Genomic DNA, 22,116 nt, shown 5'->3' with positions numbered 1-22,116 from the left:
ATGTAAAACCGAGGAACTAAAATTTTGATTTAAAATCTGATACTCATTTCAGTTATTGGAAAACTTTAAAGCATGTTTGAAACAAACTGGGTATGTGAATTTGCTTTCAACCATAAATTTTATGAACTCGAAACACAGATCAAGTATTGTCAATGAAAGTTTAGTGTCTCAATCAAGATATGCTCTAAATATAAAATACACACTAGATTTTAGTAAGACTTTATTCAGTAAAAAGAATGTGAAATATCTTGAAATGATATCTTAGATATATTGGGTTAAATATATTATTAAAAATTTTCCAGTTCTTTTTTTACCTTTTTAAAGTGGCTACTAGAAAATTTTAAATAACTTGCAACTTGATAGTGTTTCTATCAGATAGCACTGCCATAGGTATGTAAATAGGTGAGATGTCAAGTCAGTGGGCAGGTACTATAAAAACAAAACAAAACTGGAAAAGGAATGCATGTACATAGAGGAATGGTTAGTACATACACGTAACATGTCATGAGCTATTATGAAGCCTTTGAAAAGAATAAAGTTTTGGCAGTGTACCTGAATAAGCACAAAGTATTGTTGTACAAGAAAAGTAAACTGCATAGAAATGTTGGCAATACCAGTATTGTAAAGCTACCAATCCCAGTCATCAATAGATGGATATGTTTGTAAGATGGGACTTGAACATGGAAAAAAGTACAAAAAGCTATACATGAGGCCCTTTAACCTGGATCACCTGTATGTGGCGGGCCAGGGGCAGAGAAGAGGAGGGAAGCAAGTAGAAAGAAAATAAAATGTTTAACTCCCTCCCTCTTCCAGCATGTGTATTATCTCATTAAGCTGTTACACACACAAACACACATGCTTGCCAGAAGGGAAGGTTAGAGCTGGAGATATATATAATGACTTGTAGGAATGTCCAAGGGCAAAGAAGTTGAAGGTGATATGTAAATGGACTCACCCTATTTGTGTAAGAACCATAAATCTCTCCCTGTCCCCATTCTTATATATTGTTTAGAGAAAGGTGTGTGTGTTAGTTAATTGACAATAATAATCTCAAGGGTGTGGTACTAGGAAGTGAGTTGGGGTAAACAGAGTGGAGAGAAAGGGGGTAGTGTGTATTTGTCACTTTTTATTACAAATGGATATTACTTTTTGTATTTTGAAGAAGAAAACTTAAAAAACAGGGCAGAATTATTAAGTTCCTTGAAATAAAAGAGCTCGTAGAAGAGTTATATTTCCAAGGAATAGTAATGGCAACAGACAGAATTTAAAAATCAGTTGGCCAGATAGGGACACTAGAGCAGCAAAGAGATTCTCAGGAATAAAACAACAGAAAAATGTGAAGATTTAAAAGGAGGAAACAGAGAGAGAAAAATAATAGCCATAGCAAACATAGGAGAATCAACATAGGAATAATTGACACACCTGATGTATGTAGGCTTTTATGAAGGTTGACCCAAGAACATAGACAACAGAGGGAAAAGACATGTGAATATATTTTTCTAAAATAAAATCTAAATGAAAGGGCATATTGAATTCCAAGAAAAACTTGATACAAATGATCAATAATTAGAAATAGCCTAGTGTATTGTACTTCAGAGATAAGAGTTCTTTGGGCATTTAGCTCCCACCTTCACCACCATTATCATCACACAGACACAAAAATCAGCTATTTACATGTGGATTAAAAAAATACTCTTTTGCATGAACAAAAAAGGAAAACATAAATAAAATAAATTACTTAAGGTATTCTAAAACCTTTTCACATTTTTTCTTTCTTGTGAGTCACCTTTTGATTCAGTCATTGGTATTTGTGTTTTTCTTACACAATGTGGTCTTCATACTATTAAGAACATTGGTGATGAGAATTTCATTAAAGAGCAACCCAATACAGTTCTTGTTTGCTCTCAGAACCCATTGAAGTTCTTGTTTGATACCCATTAAGCAAGTTTGATGATGCTTTCCTCATCAATGGAAGGGCTTCAGATCTCAACCAGGATCTATTTTTCTTGCTCAAATGATCCTTACATAGCTTTTTGACAAGAGTGGTGCCATTTTCCAGTGTAGTCACCAGGAACATGAACAAATTTGCATGTGAATAGTTTTACAGTTATGCCCTATAATACACTGACTCCTTGAAGAGGGACTTGGATATCATGCACCGATATGGTATATTATTTCTTCAAAATACTCACTATCCCTTCCTACGACAGGATAATTTTTCCATAACCATTGACAATATGCTTATCACTGACCAGCTTTGGATAATGGGATGCAGTGCAAGTGCAGGGTCTCACTTCCTAGCAGAAGTTCCAGGAGCCACATGTGGTCCCCAGCTTTCTTTTCCCTCTGCCATAAAAATAACATGCCCCACAGTGGCTGCTCCTTTAGCCTGGGTCCTGGAAATGAACACAGCATGGCATGTAGCCAAAATTGACCCCCAATAAGCATACAATAAGAGTGAAAAATAGACTTGTAAGCCATCCCCATGAAGGTTTTTGGCTTACTTGTTACTGCAGCATAGTTTAGTTTAAGCTGAGTGGTATAAATCTAAGCATATAGGATTTCAAACCTGGTTTTGGAATGGTCTAAAGCTCTTCCAAAGGGCTCCTAATTTCTACAGGACTTCCTCAGGGTAGGTGATGAATGGGTGATTGATGACTGGTCATTTCCAGAAGAGATTCAAATTTAAGCTATTTCAGGTCAGCCAGGGTGAATGCAGAGTGACCTTAGCTGAGATGTTTTTTAAAGGAGTCACTCTGAGTTTTAGAGACTCACACTAACTGGATGTGGCTGAATCACAGCCCAGTTGCTGCGAATCATTTCTACCTGTATTCTGGTAAAATGTCCTGAAATTCTGAAGTTAGAAAACTCTTTGGGGACTGGACACATTACATCATTTTGAGACAACTTACTAGTTCTTAGTAGGAAAAGGGTTGGAAAGGAGAGGACAGGGAGGAGGAAGATGCTATAGATAATTTTTTCTTCTTTCTAATTAAAGCTGATTCCATGATCGAAGTATCAATTTGTGGAGAATAGTTTCTTTTTTTTTTCTCCCCAAAGCAGAAAATTAGCACCTGCATTTAGAGTTCTGTTGGAGAAGTAGCTGAACTCAAAAAGCGTTAGAGATCCAACTGCAGTTCACTGTTGATGGGTTCAACAATTTGCAGCATCCCTTCAAAGAATACAGGCTGTGGTTTCCTCCTGGGATGACCTCACTGGGATCTGTGGCAACAGTGCTGAGGGCAAGTGGGATGAAACAAGTTAGCTGAGCCTTAGAAAATGGAAACAGTACATGAGCAGAACATGAGACATTCAAAATAACATGGCGCAGGAAATGGATTTCCTCGCTCACATTCTGGTTCATGTCAGTTAAGGACAGAGGCACCAGAGGATTAGTTTTGACTCTCAAATCCTGTTTGGCTTCTGGATTTGTTTGGCTTCTATCCCTTAATAAACATAGGAATAAACAAAGAAATGATAGAACTACCTTCTTTAAGACACTCGTACTTAAAGAAGGGCAAATGAGGGTAGGGATATTGATTTTGCAAATAGAAACTGTACAGGATGAGTGGCGAGCACTGGCCACTGGTGGCCTCTCATCCACCATCACCCATCACCATCACCAGCACCATGTTTCAGGACAGCCTGTACTGCTTGATCCCCCAAAAGGGAGGCAGTACCTAGCAACTAGTACTAGGGTGCTAGTTAAGGGCATGAGCTCTGTGGGCAGAAGGCCTGAATTTTACATCTTGATTGTGTTTGCCCTCATTTTGTTTGGGTAAGTGATATAGCCTTCCAAGCCCTGATTTTACCAAATGTTCAAAAGAAAAAAAGCTATAGTGCCTAACTCATACAGTGGTTGCAGGTTTAAGTGAGCTCATTCATACACAGTGCCTGACATAGTGGGGGGCAGGTGAAATGCTTGAGCAGCACCGGCTTCTTCTTGTGGTTCAGTCTTAGCTGAGAAAAGTCCAAATGAAAAGTGCTTAGAATTGTCATACAAGTTCTTATTTTTAAATAAAGAGTTATGATGTTAGAAAAATAAGTGGATGGGGTCTTCAGGTCTAGTTTGTTTATTAATAATGGACAGGAAGAAGTTATAATCAAGAGTACAATACCTGTTCAATAGGCTTTGGCAACAAGATACCACATTAGTCATGTTTCTAGGTAAACTGGAGTTGAGGGCATTCTCTAAAACGTGATGGCAATCAATGTCTACAGGATTGTGGGAGAGTATGCCTAGGAGTGGAACAGAGTGCCATTTATTATTAATTAACAAAGTCCCTGAACTCTCCTTCTGTTCTTCGCTTCACCACCATGTGCCACACATTTCTTTTTACAATATGCTCAACAGCAGCTCTGCTTCTCAGCTTAGTGAGCAGCATATGCTGCATATTCAGGATGGAAGCACTGTCCCCTGAAAGCAGCCATCCTGTATGCATGGGGAGACAGGACACAAAGGGCAGCACGCAGTACCTGCGATGCAAGCTGTCATGAAGCAGGCGATGGTCCCTGCAATCAGAGCTCTCAATGACCCGGAGGCGATGTCCCTCTTTCTGGAGGGAGCCATGGATGCTGGGAAACATGGAAGCAAGTAGGAGAGATTAATGTTGAGGCTATTGATTAGAATTCCAAATCCCAGTTTCTGAGAATTGTTCTATGGCTGGGGTCTCAGTCATCTGATCTTTAAAAAAAGTGTTATCTGGGAAAAATAAATGAAACGTGTCATCCCTGGGTAGAGGAGCACCTATATTTGAGCAAATTCTTCCTGAGGTTACTTTGGGTCTACATAGGAAAACTATACTGAAAAACAGAGATAAATATAGATCCCAAAGGATTTGCTACTGTTACAGAGCCTTTTTCTCCTGACATGAATAACATTATAGAGCAAGATGGAGATCCAAAATATATTTATGTCACATCTGTTAGGGAAGGATATTATTTTCACTTACAGAGTCCACCGATCACTATTCCTAGGGAGCCAAAATTGGCAAAGCCACAGAGAGCATAAGTGGCAATTGTCTCAGAACGAATCTGTAAAGAAGCATAAACACACAGATGTACACATGGTGTGACCCAGCTGGGAAATCTGACATCCTAACAGGCTTCCTATTTTGACAATGGGATACATATGGACAAGTAAGTGTACGGTGGCATTAAACACCCACTGCTTCCTGGATGTTTTTTTTCCATCTCCCTTTAAAATATCAAGGGAGGGAAAGAGGCTGTATGTGAATTCAGAGACTTTCTGCAAAGGATTTAAAATTGGTAGTGTTGGCCTCTACAAATGCTACTTTCTGCTCAGTGTTAACTTCTAATATTCATTGTAACCTGGCCACCTGCTGTAATGTGCCATGTACAATGCTAGCTGCTGAAGATACAAAATTGGTCACTGAAAATATTACATTTATTTGACAAAGGACTTATTCAGAATGTATTAAAATTGTTATAACTCAATAATAAGAAGACAAGCAGCCAGTGAAGAATGGATATAGAGATTTCACAAAAGGCACACAAATGGTCAGTAAGTACATGAGTAGTTGTTTGACATCATTAGTCACCAGGGAAATGCAAATTAAAACAATGAGATACCACCACACGTCCACTAAAATGGCTAAAAGAGATGGACAATATCAAGTGTTGACAAGGATGTGGAGCATTTGGAACTCTCATACATTGTTGGTGGGAATGTAAATGGACACAGCCTATTGTAAAATACAAACATACTTAGTAGTTTCTTACCAAGTTAACATACATGGCCTGTATGACTCAGAAATCCCACTCCTTGGGATTTTCTCAGGAGAAATAAAAACGTATGCCCACAAGAAGATTGTACATGAATATTTATAGCAGCTTTTTTCATAATAGCTCCAAGCTGGCAACAACTCAAAATGTCCTTCAAGAGGCAATTGGACAAATTGTGGATATCCATAAAATAGAATACTACTCTGCAGTAAGAAGGAAAATAACTAATGCGTGTAATAATGTGAATGCTAAGGGAGTCCATTTGCATGAAATTCTAGAACAAGCAAAATAATCTATGGTGAAAAGTCTTGGCTTCCTGGAAGTGGGTGGGTGGGTGGAACAGGTATTGTTGATTCCTGGCCATAAGGGAGGTTTTCCAGGTGTGATGGAAACATTTTCTATCTTGACTGAGGTTGTGGCTACACAGGTCACACATCTGTCAAGACTCGTATGTACACCAAAAATGGCCTTTTTTGTATGTACATTATACTTCAGAGAAAAGGAATTACATTAGTAAGAAGTCAGTGCACAGACATCATAGGAGTTCCTTTCAGTCTGGCTGTGGTGTGGGTTTGTCTGTCTTTGTTCCTCAGCTCTGACCATCCTGTAGGAAAATCAGGTGGCCATCTGTAAGCAGGAATGAATAGTCCTTTCACAGGGGGCAGTGGGAAGATATAAAGTGGATTCATGCAAGTGCGAGGATGGTGTTCCCGGCTCCAGCCTGACAGTTAAGACGGACTGACTACAGGGGGCTCAGAGGATCCAGTGGACTTTGTTGTTCACCAGAGGCACACCTAAGCTAGCAAATGCACCCACACAACTGAGGCAATGATTTTCTTTTCCCCAATCCCCCCAAAATCTATGATTTGGTTCAAAGGAAAAACCAGGCCAATGCTGCTTTCAAAAGTAGTGGTGCCTTTTTAGCCCAACCAAATGGATTTTTGAAAAGCTCCCATTTAAGACTCAAGTGGTCCTGGTAAGTTTTTTGCTGATTATAAAGCCCCTCTTCTCTTTTATGGCTTCTGAGACCACCTTGTAGATATTTTCAATCAGCATGCAGGAAAAAATAATTGCAAGTATTTGAGCAGTCCGCTGTTTCTGGAAAAGCTCATCCTCATTTCCTGTGCTCTCTAGTGCTTTTCATTTTGTTCAGTTGGCTTCAAAACCAGGCAGCCTTATTAAGAGAGCATGGGAAGGGATATGGCATAAAGTGCTTAAGATTGGTCTTTCCTTTTTCTGGGGATCTGTGGGAAAGGGGTACACAGATGTGGCCATGTAGGCTTTGTAATAAGATGAAAAGGAGGCTGGGATGGTTCCACTTTGCCTTTGCCCATAAATGTGCAGGATGATGTGATGGAAAGAGCTTCCCTGCAATAGGAAATTAATAATACCTCTTGCAGCTCTCCTGGCACACAGCAAGGACACCGTCTGTACAAGGCCAGTCAGTGTAACACTGCTTCCAAAAGCAAAAATTGGTAGCAGTGTTCATTAACAAAGGACTGGTTAAAATAAATAACGGTGTGCAAATAAACAAATTACATAAACAATATCACAGATACTGATATAGAATGGCATCCAAGGTATGTTATTAAGTGCAAAGAGCAAGGTTAGTAACCGTGAGCATGTTATGACCTTGAGGGGAGAAATAGCGAGGATGAGTTTCTCTCTATCCCTTGTACCTTTTGGAATCTGTACCATGCTATGTGCTATGTGAAAACAAATAAGCATGCAAAGTGTTATCTCTATTCTACGAAAGAGAAAATGATGGAGTAAAAAAGCTCATTCTGGGGATGACATGCTGTATACACATTCTAATATCTTATCTTAGATGGGGGTTGGCAGTGGGCCTAATTCAATGCGTAACACTGTGTTTTTGCCTCATGGACCCAAGTCTCATGCATCAGTCACCTAGTGCCTTTCCAGGAGATGGTGGGACATGCCCCCCACTAGTTGGTTGATGGACACTGAAATTGCAGGGACTCCTCCCCATATTATTGATTGGAAATAGGAAATTGGGGAAAAACAAAATGCTTTTCCCATCATGACTCAACAATAGCAGAAGCCATTGAGCTCGTATCTCCATTTATCCTCTACGGGTCTGTTCCTGGCTGGGCTCACCCCCAACCCAAATCAGCAGTGCTCTTCTGTCTCTGTCCTCTTAATCACCTGATGCACAAACCCACTTAGCAGGGCCAGAACTGCGAGCTTGTTTTGTTCACTAGCAAAACCACGTTCTCCAGGCAATTGGCAGTTGGGAATGGAAAACATGTCGCTTCATCTAGCCCATTGTTTGCTTTTGGCAGAGAAGCAAGCTGGTTTGTGGTGGCATCCAAACAATGAGTACATTCGGCTGGGCTCCACTGTGTGGCCAGCTGCAGAATGAACATTTGAGAAACAGCAGACCTGCAGGGCCAGTTCTCCTATCAGATGTGTGGGTCAAAATGCCCCTGACTGTAAGATACAAATCAGCACCTTCCTGGAGTGTGCTGTTATATTTGTGCAACATGTAGGAGTAAGTTTGTGTGTTTGGTCTTCGGGATGCTGGGAGAGGCGGTGGTGGTGTTCAGAGGTGGGCAGTCTTAGTGAGAACACTGGGCAGCATGCTTTTCCTCCCCTTTGTTTTTAAAGCCAAATACATGCCTACAAAATTAATTCCAAATGAATTGTTTCAGTTAATAATGGTGGTGGTCAGAAATGTTCACCATTTCCCTAAGAGTTACCACATGTGACAATTCTGTTCTTCAGGCAAATAGGAATTGGCAACTCAGATGCAGATGCAGCCTAAGTCATAGCGTCTCCTGAATTCCCTTATCCCATTCAAGGCTGAACAGATCCAGGCATCTCCTTACAGCCTGTGGACCTGATGTCCTGGCGTAGTTAAAGGGTGTTTGCCTCTAAGGTTCAGACCACAGATCCAGAGCCTCTTCTCCTCCCTCATCCACTTGGAGAGTAGTGACTGTGTTGCAGTATTTCTTTAGGAAGTGAATTTAGGCAGTGTTTCAGAGTTCATAGACTCTCTCAAGCTGTAAAGAAGAGAGCTTCAAGATCATGAGACTACCAGCCCACACTGTGACCTCGGCACCTAGAAGGCATTCAGTAAACATTTGTTGATTGATTTCAATCCGAGCTCATATAACTCTGGGTTCGAATCCATACCACTCAAAAGTAAATGATCACAGTGGTAAAGATTAGCTGTATGTCTCTCCACACACACATACACACACACACATGCACACACACACTAATTAAATTAATGTAACTGAAAATTATGGGATGCTATGTTCACCATGAGCTCAGTTTGTTTTGTTCTCTGATGTATCCCACGTGCCTGGCCTGATGCACAGAGGCACCGGTAACTATTGGATGAATGCATGTACATGATGAAGAAGTATACTGAAAAATAAAAATATTTACTCACCGACATATATTGCTGCACACCATTCACAAATTTGGGCCCAGCCTCTTTCCTTAGGTTGATTAATTTTGAGAGGTGCTCATAAGCCACAAATTCATTGAAGAATGTCTTATAACCTATGAGTCTGGCAACCATGAAGCTGTCTTCCCAGTCCACCCCCATCATGAAGGAAAAGGGCATGAAGATGTAGGAGCATATTATCTATAAAAACCAAAAACAGATATTTCATGAGAGTAGTGATTTGCTTGCAGGTGATCTGCTTCTACCTCCCCTTTGTGACAAGATTGTCCCCATCCCCTCTGTGTGTCCTCTAGGCATAGGGACTCTTCACATTCCCTCGCCATCTGTATCCATTAGAAATCAAGGTTGAAATTGGGTCATTTGAAGTAACCTGGATTCCTGGGATGGGGTCAGGAGGGAATGACTATGTTGGGGGAAGGAAGGTGACAGAGAAAGAGACAGATGGGCGGGAAGACAATTTGTGCATTGGGAAGAGTGTGTAGAGTGTGCTATAGGCCCAGGGATGGCTATTCATAAACCTATTTTATTTTTAAACAAAGACAGGCAGAAACATGATGGAGGGGAAACAAATGGAAGAAAAACATGGTGGAATTCTACCTCAAAACTCAGTTGTGGGTAGTCAAACATGTTTCCAAACCAAGACAGGGCTGAATTCACAAAAGACAACAGGGCCAGGAAGGCAATCAGATTCACAGCGATGTTTGCCACCAGGGAGATGGATGAGGATGCTCCCTGCGATGCAGCTTCTAGGAGATTCCTCGAATCACTTTATCAAAAAATAGAAATTCCAGAATTACCAAGGAGTTGTCAGCAGGGGTATGTCACAGGTGTAGAAATGGCATTAACAGAGCTTATTGGGATGGAGAGACAAACTCTCAGGCCCATGCCTTGGTCAAAATATTCATCTGAAAACCATCAAAATACTCATCAAATTCCATAAAATCATAACAGGACTTATAATTTTTGAGTGTAGTTGATGGGCACATGGGTATCTAAACATTACAATACTCTTTTAACTTGGGAGCATTTATAATTTAAAAATTGAGAAAAGATAAAAATATTGTAAGTTTTAAACATTATATTAAAAGTAACTACCAGAAAATTTTGTAAAATACTCATGTATAAGAACTAACAATCCAATAAAGTTCTGAATATCTATCACTTTATTCAAGAAATGGAATGCCACTATATTTTGAGTCCCCTTGCCCAGTCTCATTCTCTCGAATCACTTTATCAAAAAATAGCAATTCCAGAATTGCTAATTTCAGAGGTACCTGATTCCCTAGAATTTGCTTATCATTCCTTTTCTTTTCAATTTTCCTCTATGTCCTGTACCCCTAAATAACATGTAGGTTCACAGGTTTTCTCTCTTTATTAGTGTGATCACACACATTCCACATATATATGTTCTTTGTCAGCTTGCATTTCACTGGTGGTCATGATTCATACAAACAAGAGATGAATCTCAGAAATATGTTGGTTGGTGGATTCTGTTATTTAGTGAGATGCTTCTGAACTTCTGAACATCCTAAATCCCTTAGTCTTTACCACCTTTTTCTCTTTTTCTTTTTTTTTTTCAAAAGAAAATGAACAGAAAAGGGGACAAAGATACCTGGACAACACCTTCTTTTCCATATTATGTAAGAAACTTCCAGAAATGGTCATCCCGTGGCTTTCCAATGGTCTTAAACCAAGGCTTGGTGAACACTACACTATATTAAAAATGAAATATCTATACTGAACAGTCAAGTAAATTTATTGACATTCAGGTACTTAGAAAGGTTTTCAAGTGTTGAAACAAGGTTTTTCAGGTGAGGTCTAATAGTCACTGGGAAATTCACGTTAATACCATAATTCACTGAGCTCCCTGATTATCAACTGTTTGCTGTACTTTGAATTTGGACCTCACTCTTCCCAACCCTGGCTGGCTTGTATATAGTCATTAAGTAGGTGAATGTGTTCCACTTACCCTCTTTCCATTTTCATGGCATTCTTGAGGGTTATTTTAGGTGTTTCAGTCTCAGGCCAGAAGAGTTTAGCCACAGCCAGTGATGCGGGGGCTGACATTACAGAGGCAGTTAACAGGTGGGAAGAAGAGACCTGCAATTTCAGTAGAAAGAGGCCAACTTAGGGCTGGCTTTACTGTGGTGTTCAGGATAAATGGTCCAAAAGCCTTACAAGAGACGGGGGCGGGGGCGGGCAGGAATTGAGTATAAGCCAAGAAACAATGTTTCTTTGGAGGTCTGGAAGCCTGATGAGCCAAGTTAGCATTGCCTTGAGAGCCAGAGGGAGACGGGAGGAATCCATGTCAGTGGGTCACACCCTCAGGGGAAGCCCAAAGCCGGAATCTGGTCATTTCAGAAAATAATTAATCCTGTGTTGTAGGAACTTTTAAAGAAGATTTCCTCCACTTCTCTGTTGTTCTTTCGAATGTTCAAATAGTCCCTAACCCCCATATTTCATTACATCATCAATTTAGGTAGGAGATGTCTGGGGTGCAGGAATGCATACACCCCTTGTGGTTTTCCTCTTAATTTCCTGAAGTTCTTTTCACCTTTACATAATGTTATCACCTCAATATGTGAACTATTTCTGTTTTCCTCGCTGCAGGTCCACTTAAACTGTTTCCCCTTTCCTTCCCACACCTTTATTTTGTTTTGGGATTTTCTTCCTTATATTGTAAGGATGCTGGAATCCATACCTCCCTGCCCAATCCCTCTGCACCCAGACATTTTTGCAGGCAGCATTCCTGCTGTGGTGGTGGAATGGGTCAACTGGGGAACCAGTCAAACTGCTCTTCCTGAGATCTTCCTCACCCTTTCCTTCTCCCTCTTCCTACTGGTTGGCATTCTGAGACACAGAGGCAGTCCTGGAATGAAACTCACCTGTCTTGTAAGAACTGCTAGCTACCTGGGTCACACAGCTGCTGTGTTATTCCATTTTCCCAGTGGGGGATGCATCTACCTGTGGCTTGTAAGCCCTGTGCTTGAGGTGCACATACCATTTACCATAGTGTTTTGCAGCCCTCTACCATAGACCAACAGCTCTCAAACTGAGCTGTGCATTGGAATCTGAGGAGTTTTTAAAGAATATTGTTGCCTGGGTCTCATTCCTGGAGATTCTGGTTTAATTACTCTGGGGTGTGGGCCTGGGCATTAGGGTTTTTAAAAGCTCCCAGGTAATTCTCATGTGCAGTAAGGTTTGAGAACCATGGCTACAGGTCAGGGGTCAGGAAACTTTTCTGTGAAGGACCAGGGAGTAAATAATTTTGGCTTTTTTTGGCCACAACTACTCAATTCTAGCATACAGGCTGCCACAGAGAAATAAAAAGTAATAGTTACTTTCCAATAAAACACAAATGTGGGGAAAATGGAAGTTTCCATGGCCAGGATCCTCACCTGATCCTAAACTAGTTGATTATGTAATTGACCTACTGCTAGGTCAATGTTTCCACACCCATAGGCAATACTGTTAACTGAGTCACTGTATAAAGAGCTCTGTCTGTGCCCTGGGTGGAGGCAGAGACAGAGGTGGGTTATGGACCTGTAGACTGGTGGATGCAGACATGATTCTAGTGCTTGACCTTCTGCTGTGAGAATAAAGCCAGGTATAAACTCTTTTACCCCAAGAATGTTCCATTGTCATTTCTCTCTCTCACTGAATCCATAGTGAACTTGCCCAGAGCTGAAACCCTCAGGCAAGACAAGTTACAAGAAAGGGGGGGCAATCTAGATTTGGTCCATGGGCATACTTTGCTGACCCCTGGGCTAAATTGCCTTTACTGGGTCAGTAATAGGTTTTTTTTTAAATGTATTTAAATGTAATGTAATTTCAGCCAAAATAGCCTCATGATACTGTCTTGCCAATGGGTTTCAGACCCAGGCAAGTTCGCTATGGATTCAATGTGACCAAAAAAATTGACAGCAAAACGTTCTTTGGGGTGAAAGGGTTTATTACTGGGCTTGTTCTCCCAGCGGTAGGTCAAGCACTAGCATCTCTGCCTCCACGTTGCCACCACTCCAGCCTCTGTTCTGCTCTCCTGCAGCCTTGCAACCCTGCCACTGTGTCTTGCAGAGCACTGGGTGCAGCTCTTTATATAGAGTCCACAGCCAGGTATTACACACAGGTGTGCAGTGAGCTAGTCAACCAGGGCCAGGTGAGAATTCTGGCCACAGGAACTCTCATTTTATCCACCATACAATTTCCTTTTGGTATGGTTGGATATAATTCACAAGTAGGTGGCAGGATACGAAAGTGAACCCCAAAGCTCCTTGGGGCCACCCCATTCAAGTGGCAAAGGAACTGTAACCAACTATATAGTAAAAAGGACACTTTTGGCTTCCTTTCCCAGCAGCAATGGTAAAGAAAAAATAGTAAGGAGGTTTACTCTTCCATAAATTAATCTCCAAACATTCTTACCCCAAAAGAAATGTATGCGCCTAAGACACTTCCGGCTATAGTAGCAAACCCAGCGGTCATGATTGCATGGAGCTCAGACTTGGTAATGTGCGGTAAGTATGGCCGGACCAGCAGTGGAGACTCTGTCTGGAAACAAGAGAGGGATGAGATTAAATGTTGCCTTATAAATCTTAAGAGGGAATCCAATCTACTCAGAACTCCTTTCTCCAAAGCAGTTATTTCTAAGTGGAGTACAGACCAGCCCCGTCAGCATTACCTGGGAACTTGTTCGATACACTCTGACTTACTGAATCAAACTCTGGGAGCAGGACCAGTAATCGTGTTTCAGTGACTCCCAGGTGGCTCTGATGCACTCCCATGTTTGAGAGCACACATCACTGATGTCTGGGCTATTTGAATTCTAGGTGAGTGCGCATATGGAGTCACAGGTAAAATGTGCAGTCTGCAAGGCCAATTCACATAGGCCCTCATCTAGCCTCAGCTTGGAGTCTGATGGCTTGGTACACTTTTGTAGGGTTGGAACACTATTGGACAAGTAACTCTGCCTTGTGGCCTGACCTTGGGACTGGAGATTCCCAAGCCTCTGTGACTTCCCATCTTCCACCTTCAACTTGACAGACCCTAAACCTCTTTGCTGACCACAGGGAAACAGAGGTACAAGTATAAAATAATCCTGGCAATAACAAGGACAGGTACCCACAGGCCCTTCCTAATTGACGATCAGAGACCCTTCTCTTCCTCTTGTGGGGAGGAGTTGGAGAGAGTGTACTTGTAAAGGCTTGAATCCCATTATGGAGGATGGGCGGCTGCAGTGCGAGGCTCTCCATAAATAATAGCTGTACTTTCAGCATAGTAAGTATCAAATTGAGCACCACAGAAGCATGTGTGCAATTTTATAATTTTCCCCTCATTATTTCTAATTGTTCTATAAGGTTGCATGTGTTGAGCTTCAATTTATGGACTAAATAGAAACTCAGTACATGAGCCCTCTTACCCTGCATGTAGGAGTAATCAACTCAAGATGGTGCCCTAATTAGTCCTGAGAGATTTTATGACTGTAATTATAATAATTTCAACTCCTGGGGAAGGAAGTATGGGCCCCGCTCTAAAGACTATGCAGCAGGCTAGCAAGTTGGGCTTACCAAGAAGAAAGCTCAACCTGCCTGGAGCAGTTGTAAGCCCAGGATTTGGGGTCATGTGTTTCTCTGGGTGACTTGATTTTTGCTTCAAATCCAACTTCCTTGGGTAGCGGTGCTGACAAGCAGCACACTTGGTTTCCCTGGTGTGTGATTCCATTCTGCCTGAAGCTACATATCCTGAGTGATGAGGGTGATTATTACCATTTCTTATTCACCCAACCCTTAGGAATGCTGCTATTTTGATGACATACCCTGATAACATGCTTCTTAGCTTACATAGGATACAGGCAAAAGAGCATTTATCCATGTGATGGGTCAGGGAGGCGAAAATGCTTTTGTTCTTCGGCCGTCAGCATTTTCCTTCAGGCTCAGCAACCACAGACTGTTGGCCAGTTCAGACCCATTGTGAATGAACTCAAGTATGTATACAGCTGCAAGGCTATTGGCATAAAGAGTTCCTTGGTAGCTTTCATCACCACAACCAATTATACTGCAGAATGTGAGGCTGTTACATGTTTGCAGCTTGGAGATAAGTGCTGAACTTCATCTGAGAGGATGAACTGCTAGCATCTGAAGGGTGGGCCACAGACCTCAACAATTCAATACATTCAGAAAAGATTTGTTGAGAATCTACACATGAGAAGCCCGATGCTTTGATAAAATGATTCATTCTTCTTCCCCTCCATAAACTTTCCAGAACTCAAGTTTGACCCTAGTGCACCAAGACGCTTGGAAGGGATCTGTCTTGTACACTCTCTGTTTTTCTCTCTGGAATCTGGACGTTGTCAACACTGTGGGTTCCTTATTTTGACACCCTTTCCTCTACACTAAAAGAAAGAACAATGTTATATTTTTAAATTCCACTTTCTGGGAAGACTACCCATTTCAGCAGGTATTTTGTTTACTTTTTGATATTACAAATTACCATTCCGACGAATATATTGCCAGCAGCAACTACAGATTCAATCGGAGATGATCCGATAGTCACTAGCATCAGCCATCCAACCTAAAAGGGAAAAGGGAGAAAGCCAGCGAAGAGCTATTTGTTTACATGGAACTTCAAAGTACGGATAAAAACCTTTGGAGGAAAATGTCCAGGCCTTTAAAACTGTTGGCAGGCCAGCAATGGTGCTAAATGTGACTGTACCTTATTTAGTCTATAGAGCAGGCCAATCATATCCTCCTATTTGAGTGGTAAGTCAGAATCATTGTATATGACTTTGAACATTGTACAAATGAATTTCTATTGGATCATTGTATAAAAGTAATAAATTATAAAAATTGCTAATAGTCATGACAGGCTTTACTGCATTCCAGGTACCATTTTAACCACTCCGGTAACCCACTTAGTTGTCATAATAACCCTTTGAGGGAGGTCCTATAATTATGAGTATTTAGTAGAAGAAGAATCAGAGGGACAGAACAGTTGAGTTGTTTTGTGTAAGCTTACCCAGCTAGTGAGTGGAAGTAAATCCTAAGGTTTCATGAAGCCATCCAGTGGGTTGCCAGTCAGAGCCTTGTTACAAGTCTCTGAGATAAAACTCTCTATATGGACACATGTAGGATTTTGGGTTTGAATTTAATAACCTGGGCTGGGGCGGGGGTTGGATCTTGGTACAAGAGACAGGTACTTTGGAAAAACTTGGATAAAAGGTATTTAAGATTTTTGTCTCTGAAAGAATCAGCTCTACACCTGTTACCCAGTCCCCTCCGGCCCTGGTACCTTTCTAATGATCCACTGCATCAGCCCAAGGTAGTAGAGCATGGACATTACAGTGCTGAAGAAAATCACCATCGGCAGGACCTGGGTGTGGGGGAGGAAAGCAATCATGGGTAATGGTGGCCTCAGAATTAGTAGTAGGTTTAGATCAGATTAGCAGGTTACAGATCCTTTCTGTCTCTCTTCTCCTCCAACACATCATAAAAATACTGAAAATGTCTTGTGAACTAAAGAACACTTTTATCAGGCAGCTTCATCATTTATAGTCTTCTAATTTGCTCTGGAAAAGCTTGAATATATTTCATAGGAAATGTGACATTTCTTTTTTTCTTTGCTATAATGAGCTTTGCTTAGTTTCTGAGAGAAGGAATGAAGTTTTGGGGGAATGTGTAGCACCTTCCCCCATATAAGGCTGCCAGCATTCTGTTTATTCTGATAGGCATGGCGGCTCATTAGCAGAGCAACCTGAGATCCTTATTCATACCAGTGGGGCAGATCAGGTAGAGCACGGTGAGTGCTCACGCACAGCGCCTCCTGTGAGTAAGCACCCTCTGCCTTGCCACAGGGGTGGACCTAAGTGAGGTTAAGTCCCTGAAAAATGAATACTGTATGATTTCACTTATACGTGGAACCTAAAGGACAAAACGAACCAACAGTCAAACAAAACAAAATTACAAAATAGACTCATAAACAGAGAGAACAGACTAGTAGTTGCCATAGGGAAGGGGGAAGAGAGGATGGGTGAAGTAGGTGAAGGGGAAAAATAAGATTAGTGAGAATGTTTGGTATCTTTGATCAAGGTGATGGTTACATGAGTGTACACACATGTCAAGATTGGTCAAGATGCACACTAAGATTTGTGAGTTTTATTGTATGTACCTCAATAAAATGAAATTGCAAACTAAAATAATTATTTTAGCTAAGGAGTTTTGAATTACTAAAACATGGTTAAACCTTGGAAACTTGTTTACTTCTATGTCAACAAATTTATCTTTTTCTAGATGCTATTTTCCTGATGCTTGTTGGGGGCCTTCCTTGTGACCTGTGTTTCTACAGGGAGCAGCTTCTGCCCTGCCACGAACACACAGAGCTGTAGTCTGGGTCCCTCCCCACCCCCAGCCCTCTGCACACCTTGTGCTCTGTTCCCCAGCTACATGGCCAGGGGCAAGCTGCCACCAGAGGCACAGAAGGACTGGGGACAATTTGTATAGGATCTTATTTAGAAAATCTATTAATGACATATATTAAAAGACACTTTGTGCCATTATACAGAGCTCACTTATTTATGTGCTTTTATTGGTTTTAATGGGAAGCCAGAACTTTCCTGAAAGCTGCAAGTGTTAAAGGGGCTCATCTCTTGACTGTTCCCATTGGGATTCTGCTTTGGTGGACAGAGTGGGGGCCACTGCCCCGGGGGGAGGTCTGAAGACACTGGGGTCGCCCAGGCAAGTTATGCCTCCTTGTCACTTAGTTATTTATTTTTCCAGCTCTGGATTCAATTTACTATATAGGTGTATTTCGATCTCAATGTGTAAACACTTGACCTTTCAGAGACACCTTAGTTGTCTCAGGACCAAAGTAACAAATCAGTAGTTTAAAAAAAAAAAAGAGCAGTTAAAAAAAAAAGATTCAGCATGAAAGTTGGCCTAACTGAAGCCAGGGTAGTCTGGAGGTGAATTTGGTGTCCCTAATCTAGAAAAGAATTGAGAAGCTTGGGACCTATAACACACCACAAAAAATAACCATGAAGAAAAAGCCCACTTCATCTTTATGACTTGTGGGCAAGGGGCTTTCTAGAGGCGGTCAGCTTCCAGGGGCTTGTGGGAGCCCCAGGAGGGAATGGATTAGGCCTGGGCATGGGGCTGGGGTACCTTTCTTCTGGGGAATACTGGGGGAAGGCCCAACCTCTCAGGTCAGGGCTGAGCTGCAGGAAAGAAGGGAAAGTTTTAGCATAGGAATGGCTCTGGAAGAACAGAGGTTGATGTGGGTGACCAGCTGTCCTGGTCTGGGGGACTGAGGGGTTCCTGAGTGCAGAGTTGATCCCGGACCTGGAAACCTTTGGTAGCCATATGCCTATTCATTGCCAGGTAACGTATGTCTCTTTCCCTGGAATCTCAGATACTATTATCCTATACGATTTTTCCTAAATATCTCAGGCAATGCTACCAGCACCCCCCACCCCCAAAGTATTTGAATATTTCTGACTTCTAGATGTTTCCCTTAATGCTAGAGTAACAAAGAAAAATGTTTATAATCCACTGACCAGATAAAATCGTAAACGAAAGAGGTGGGAATGTGCTATGCACCTACAACATGCTCAGCTGTACCTAGTTTCTGGTCAGTTAGGTTCTATCTGAACATCAACAAAGACTGAGAAATTACTGTAAAGGAAGTAACTGCATAGAAAAGGGGTGTGGCCTTACCTTAAACGCAAAGAAGTGGTCTGTGTATTTCTCACCGAAGACAAATGAAGCGCCAGCATCAGTGTACCCCAAGAAAGTCTTGGTTAAAGAAAGAAAAGGAGCAGATATTACAACCACTGCAGCAGTGATTACAGTCCACATGGCCTCCCAGGCTCTGCAGAGGGTGAGGACTCAGCCAACATACTGGATAGATTTGGAAAGTTAATCTTCTCAGCTTCTCTGCCTCCAGTGGATGGCACAGAAGGGTATTTTGAATTATACCTGCATACATACAGATTCCCTGTCATTTCAGACATTCAATTTGACTCCAGGATTGACAGTCAAGAATTAGCCAGGTATGGCAGTCCCAGCGGGCCATCGATGGTACATAGGTGACATTAGTTACCTCTGGATGCAAAGAAAGCCTGTTTCTCTGTGGAACCATCTTAGAAGTGTGACTCCCCTTGGGTAGGATGAAGGGGGCACTCAGGATAGGGGAGTAATATGCTGGGTGACATGGATTAAGGGACCACTGCAATATTAATAAACTAGATGGATTAACATATTCTACATGAAAAAAATGATTTGTCTAACACATGCTACAGAATTAAAATGTGGGTCAACTAGTACAGGCAAATAAACCTATTTCTGACAGACATACCTTGAGGATTATATCCAAATGTGAAAAACACTATAAAAGCAAGGTGTTCATTTGAACCCAACTTACCTGAACTTGGTTGCCCAACCAGTCAAAAGCCATAAATCCAGGGTCAGTCCTGAGTATTAAAAGCCCAAGAAAAAACTGCAACCCGATTCCCCAAAAGACAGGTCTCCAGTAAACCTAAGCAGAAAGATTGAGAGATACAGCCTATTAGACAAGGAATACTGAACTCAGCATAAATGTCCAGAGGATAGCTACTTCCCTGGAAGCTTCTCACGTGTGACCTGTGACCCACCTTCTTTGGGAGGACACAGCACATGTGAGCAGAGGAGAGAATCAGTGGATAGATAGAAATCCCTTGATAGAATCATACTCAGACATGTCAGGGTTGCATTCCCTCTTCCTAATCCTGAATTTGAAGCCTTGAGTCCCAGGAGAGTATGTAACCATTACCTCACAATAAAATAACTTATACACAAAGAGTACTCTTAGAAGGACTAAGGATATGGCCTTCCTAGTTGAGCTGTAAATATAAGGTACATAAAATTATTTCCCTTGTCTGGAAAATGGAAAGGCAGAACATGATTTCTCTGTGTGCCCAAGGTTTGTTGATCTAACAATTTGTAAGTGAATTAAATGAAATTCCACTCTGTTGAGGGCCTCTCATTTCACTGTAAAAGGAAGCAATTAACTCTAATGCAGACCCAGGGAGCCCAGTAGTAATGGGCAATCACCTGCTTTCATTTTTGGTGCTGAGATGAGTGGCCTGCAAAGAACTATGGGATTGGAGGCATAGAAAACTCTGGAGATGTTTATCTGAGCAAAGAAAGAATTTGGATCCTATTAGGTGACTTTTTTTTCTAGGGTCACCCTTTCAGCCAGTAAAGTCTTCCAAAGTTTGCCATTATGAGTCATATGTGAAAGCCTCCATGTCTCTGAACTCCTGCCCACTTAATGGATTACAGGCTTACAGAATAAGGATGGGAATCGAATCCAGTGTGAACAAGACTGCTTAAAGACAAAATTTTGGAGTAAAATACCCTAAATTGCAAATGGAAATTTGATAAACTACAGAATCCAAGGGTAGAAGATTAGATTGTTTACTGGTCTAGGGAAATCTGTATCAAAATGGATGTATTCTCTTTGTATGTGTGTTTGATGGGGGGGAGGTGGGGTCTACAAGGACGGATTGGACTTGACAGGAGAGAACATTTCACTGGTTGTCTAACTGGGAAATTACTGACAGTGAAAAGGGAGAGACCAACATTAGTATGGAGCTCAGAAGTAAAGGTGCCCTGGCTGCTTAAACTGCCCTAGAAGTTCAGACAAACACTGAGTAACAGTTATATTCTCTCACACTCATTATTTTGAACATTTACACATGATTAAAGAAAAGGGGGGGAAAGCTAAAAAAGATTAATTTCGTACTTACTTTGGTTGGGTGCTTAGAAAATAGAAATATCAGGAAAATGTACATTATGAGCCCACCAAAGGACACCAGATGCTGTCGGCCCAATTTGGCAGTGTCGAAGATCAGCCAGAAAAAAACTCCCAGGATGAGCAAGCTCCAGATCACCCTATGAGAAACGGAGAGGAGGCACAGATATCGTCTGTGGGGCTATCTTGAACAATTTTAATCAGGCTAAAAAACAGAAAATATCAAGAGTAGACATCCTGGCAGAATGAAGATGTGCCTCTAGAAATTGCAACAGACCCTCTTTGGTTGAGACTAAATGGCAAATCTCCAAAAAATTAAGTAACGTGTCCTCCTCATTCCACAGTTCTTGGGCCCTTTGCTGGTTCAAGGATAGATACAAAGGGTCAGGGAGAAGCAAGGAAGTCTGGAGAGGGAAGTCTGGTGATTTCTTTGAGACATCTACGGGGAGTCCTCACTTCTGTTTTGGGAGATGGGTGAGGTATCACCTCTTCCTTTTCAGGGAGAACTTGAAATGTGTTCCCTGCAGTTGGGGGACTTCACTTGAGCCTCAGAGAGCTAAGTCAGACTTTAGACTGGGTTCTGACTCCCTGGGGGATGTTGTAGGCATGACAAGTCCGGCTCATGGCTTGGATAGCAAAGCCAGAAAGGGTGCTGTACTGGAAATTGCACAATCCTGGTTTATTAGGCCAAGGATAAGTGACGTTTCTTCGCAGATCCCATGTGGGCCATGCTGGGGAGGGCTGGTCCTGGGTCCTACCTAGTAGGGCCACCTGGAGGGAGAGGAGGTTCCACAGGGAGAGGCTGAGGGAAAAAGCCCTGAGTGGTCACTGGCAGGGCATGGGTCCCCTAAGGAAGAGTCAGCTTTAATAATTCACAGGTGCTTCCTCCCAGAGGCCAGTTTTGTGCCCAGATCAGAAAGCCATCTTCCCAAGTCAGAATCAGCCCATCTTTTGGACAACACTTTATCCTTTAGTGGCACTTGAAATTACGGCAGCTGTGGGGACATTTGGACACATCTCGAATGAGTCATTGCCTGCCTATCAAGGCCTTGATTTCCTGTTGGCAAAATGAAGGCATTATAACAGATTATTCTCTAGGCTGTTTCTAGCTTCAGGATCCCATGCATGAGGAAGCAATTTGAGAACAAATTTTTGGA

At 41.7% G+C, this 22,116-nt stretch overlaps 1 protein-coding gene across 7 annotated transcripts in view; it reads right to left on the bottom strand.

The window, feature by feature from the left end:
• Positions 1-207: 207 nt before the first annotated feature.
• SLC28A3 (solute carrier family 28 member 3) overlaps positions 208-22,116 on the bottom strand; it is a 52,732-nt gene continuing 30,823 nt past the window's right edge. For 2 of the 7 annotated variants that reach the window (XM_036923237.2, XM_057498533.1), the window contains 13 exons: positions 20,955-21,099; positions 19,589-19,702; positions 18,883-18,960; positions 16,463-16,543; positions 15,665-15,745; positions 13,601-13,726; positions 11,151-11,281; positions 9,779-9,947; positions 9,164-9,361; positions 4,953-5,034; positions 4,477-4,575; positions 4,119-4,239; positions 208-3,446 (listed from right to left, as the gene is read on the bottom strand). In XM_036923237.2, the coding sequence (XP_036779132.2) occupies positions 3,110-3,446; positions 4,119-4,239; positions 4,477-4,575; positions 4,953-5,034; positions 9,164-9,361; positions 9,779-9,947; positions 11,151-11,281; positions 13,601-13,726; positions 15,665-15,745; positions 16,463-16,543; positions 18,883-18,960; positions 19,589-19,702; positions 20,955-21,099 (1,762 nt within the window). In that variant the 3' untranslated portion in view covers positions 208-3,109. Of the gene's footprint in view, positions 3,961-4,118; positions 4,240-4,476; positions 4,576-4,952; positions 5,035-6,298; positions 8,828-9,163; positions 9,362-9,778; positions 9,948-11,150; positions 11,282-13,600; positions 13,727-15,664; positions 15,746-16,462; positions 16,544-18,882; positions 18,961-19,588; positions 19,703-20,954; positions 21,100-22,116 lie in introns of those variants that run through there. The other 5 variants (XM_036923239.2, XR_008996486.1, XM_036923238.2 and 2 more) reach the window with 5 other exon arrangements.

This window comes from Manis pentadactyla, chromosome 3, assembly GCF_030020395.1.
Source record: "Manis pentadactyla isolate mManPen7 chromosome 3, mManPen7.hap1, whole genome shotgun sequence".
Lineage (NCBI taxonomy): Eukaryota > Metazoa > Chordata > Mammalia > Pholidota > Manidae > Manis > Manis pentadactyla.
This window is presented reverse-complemented; position numbering and strand designations above follow the sequence as displayed.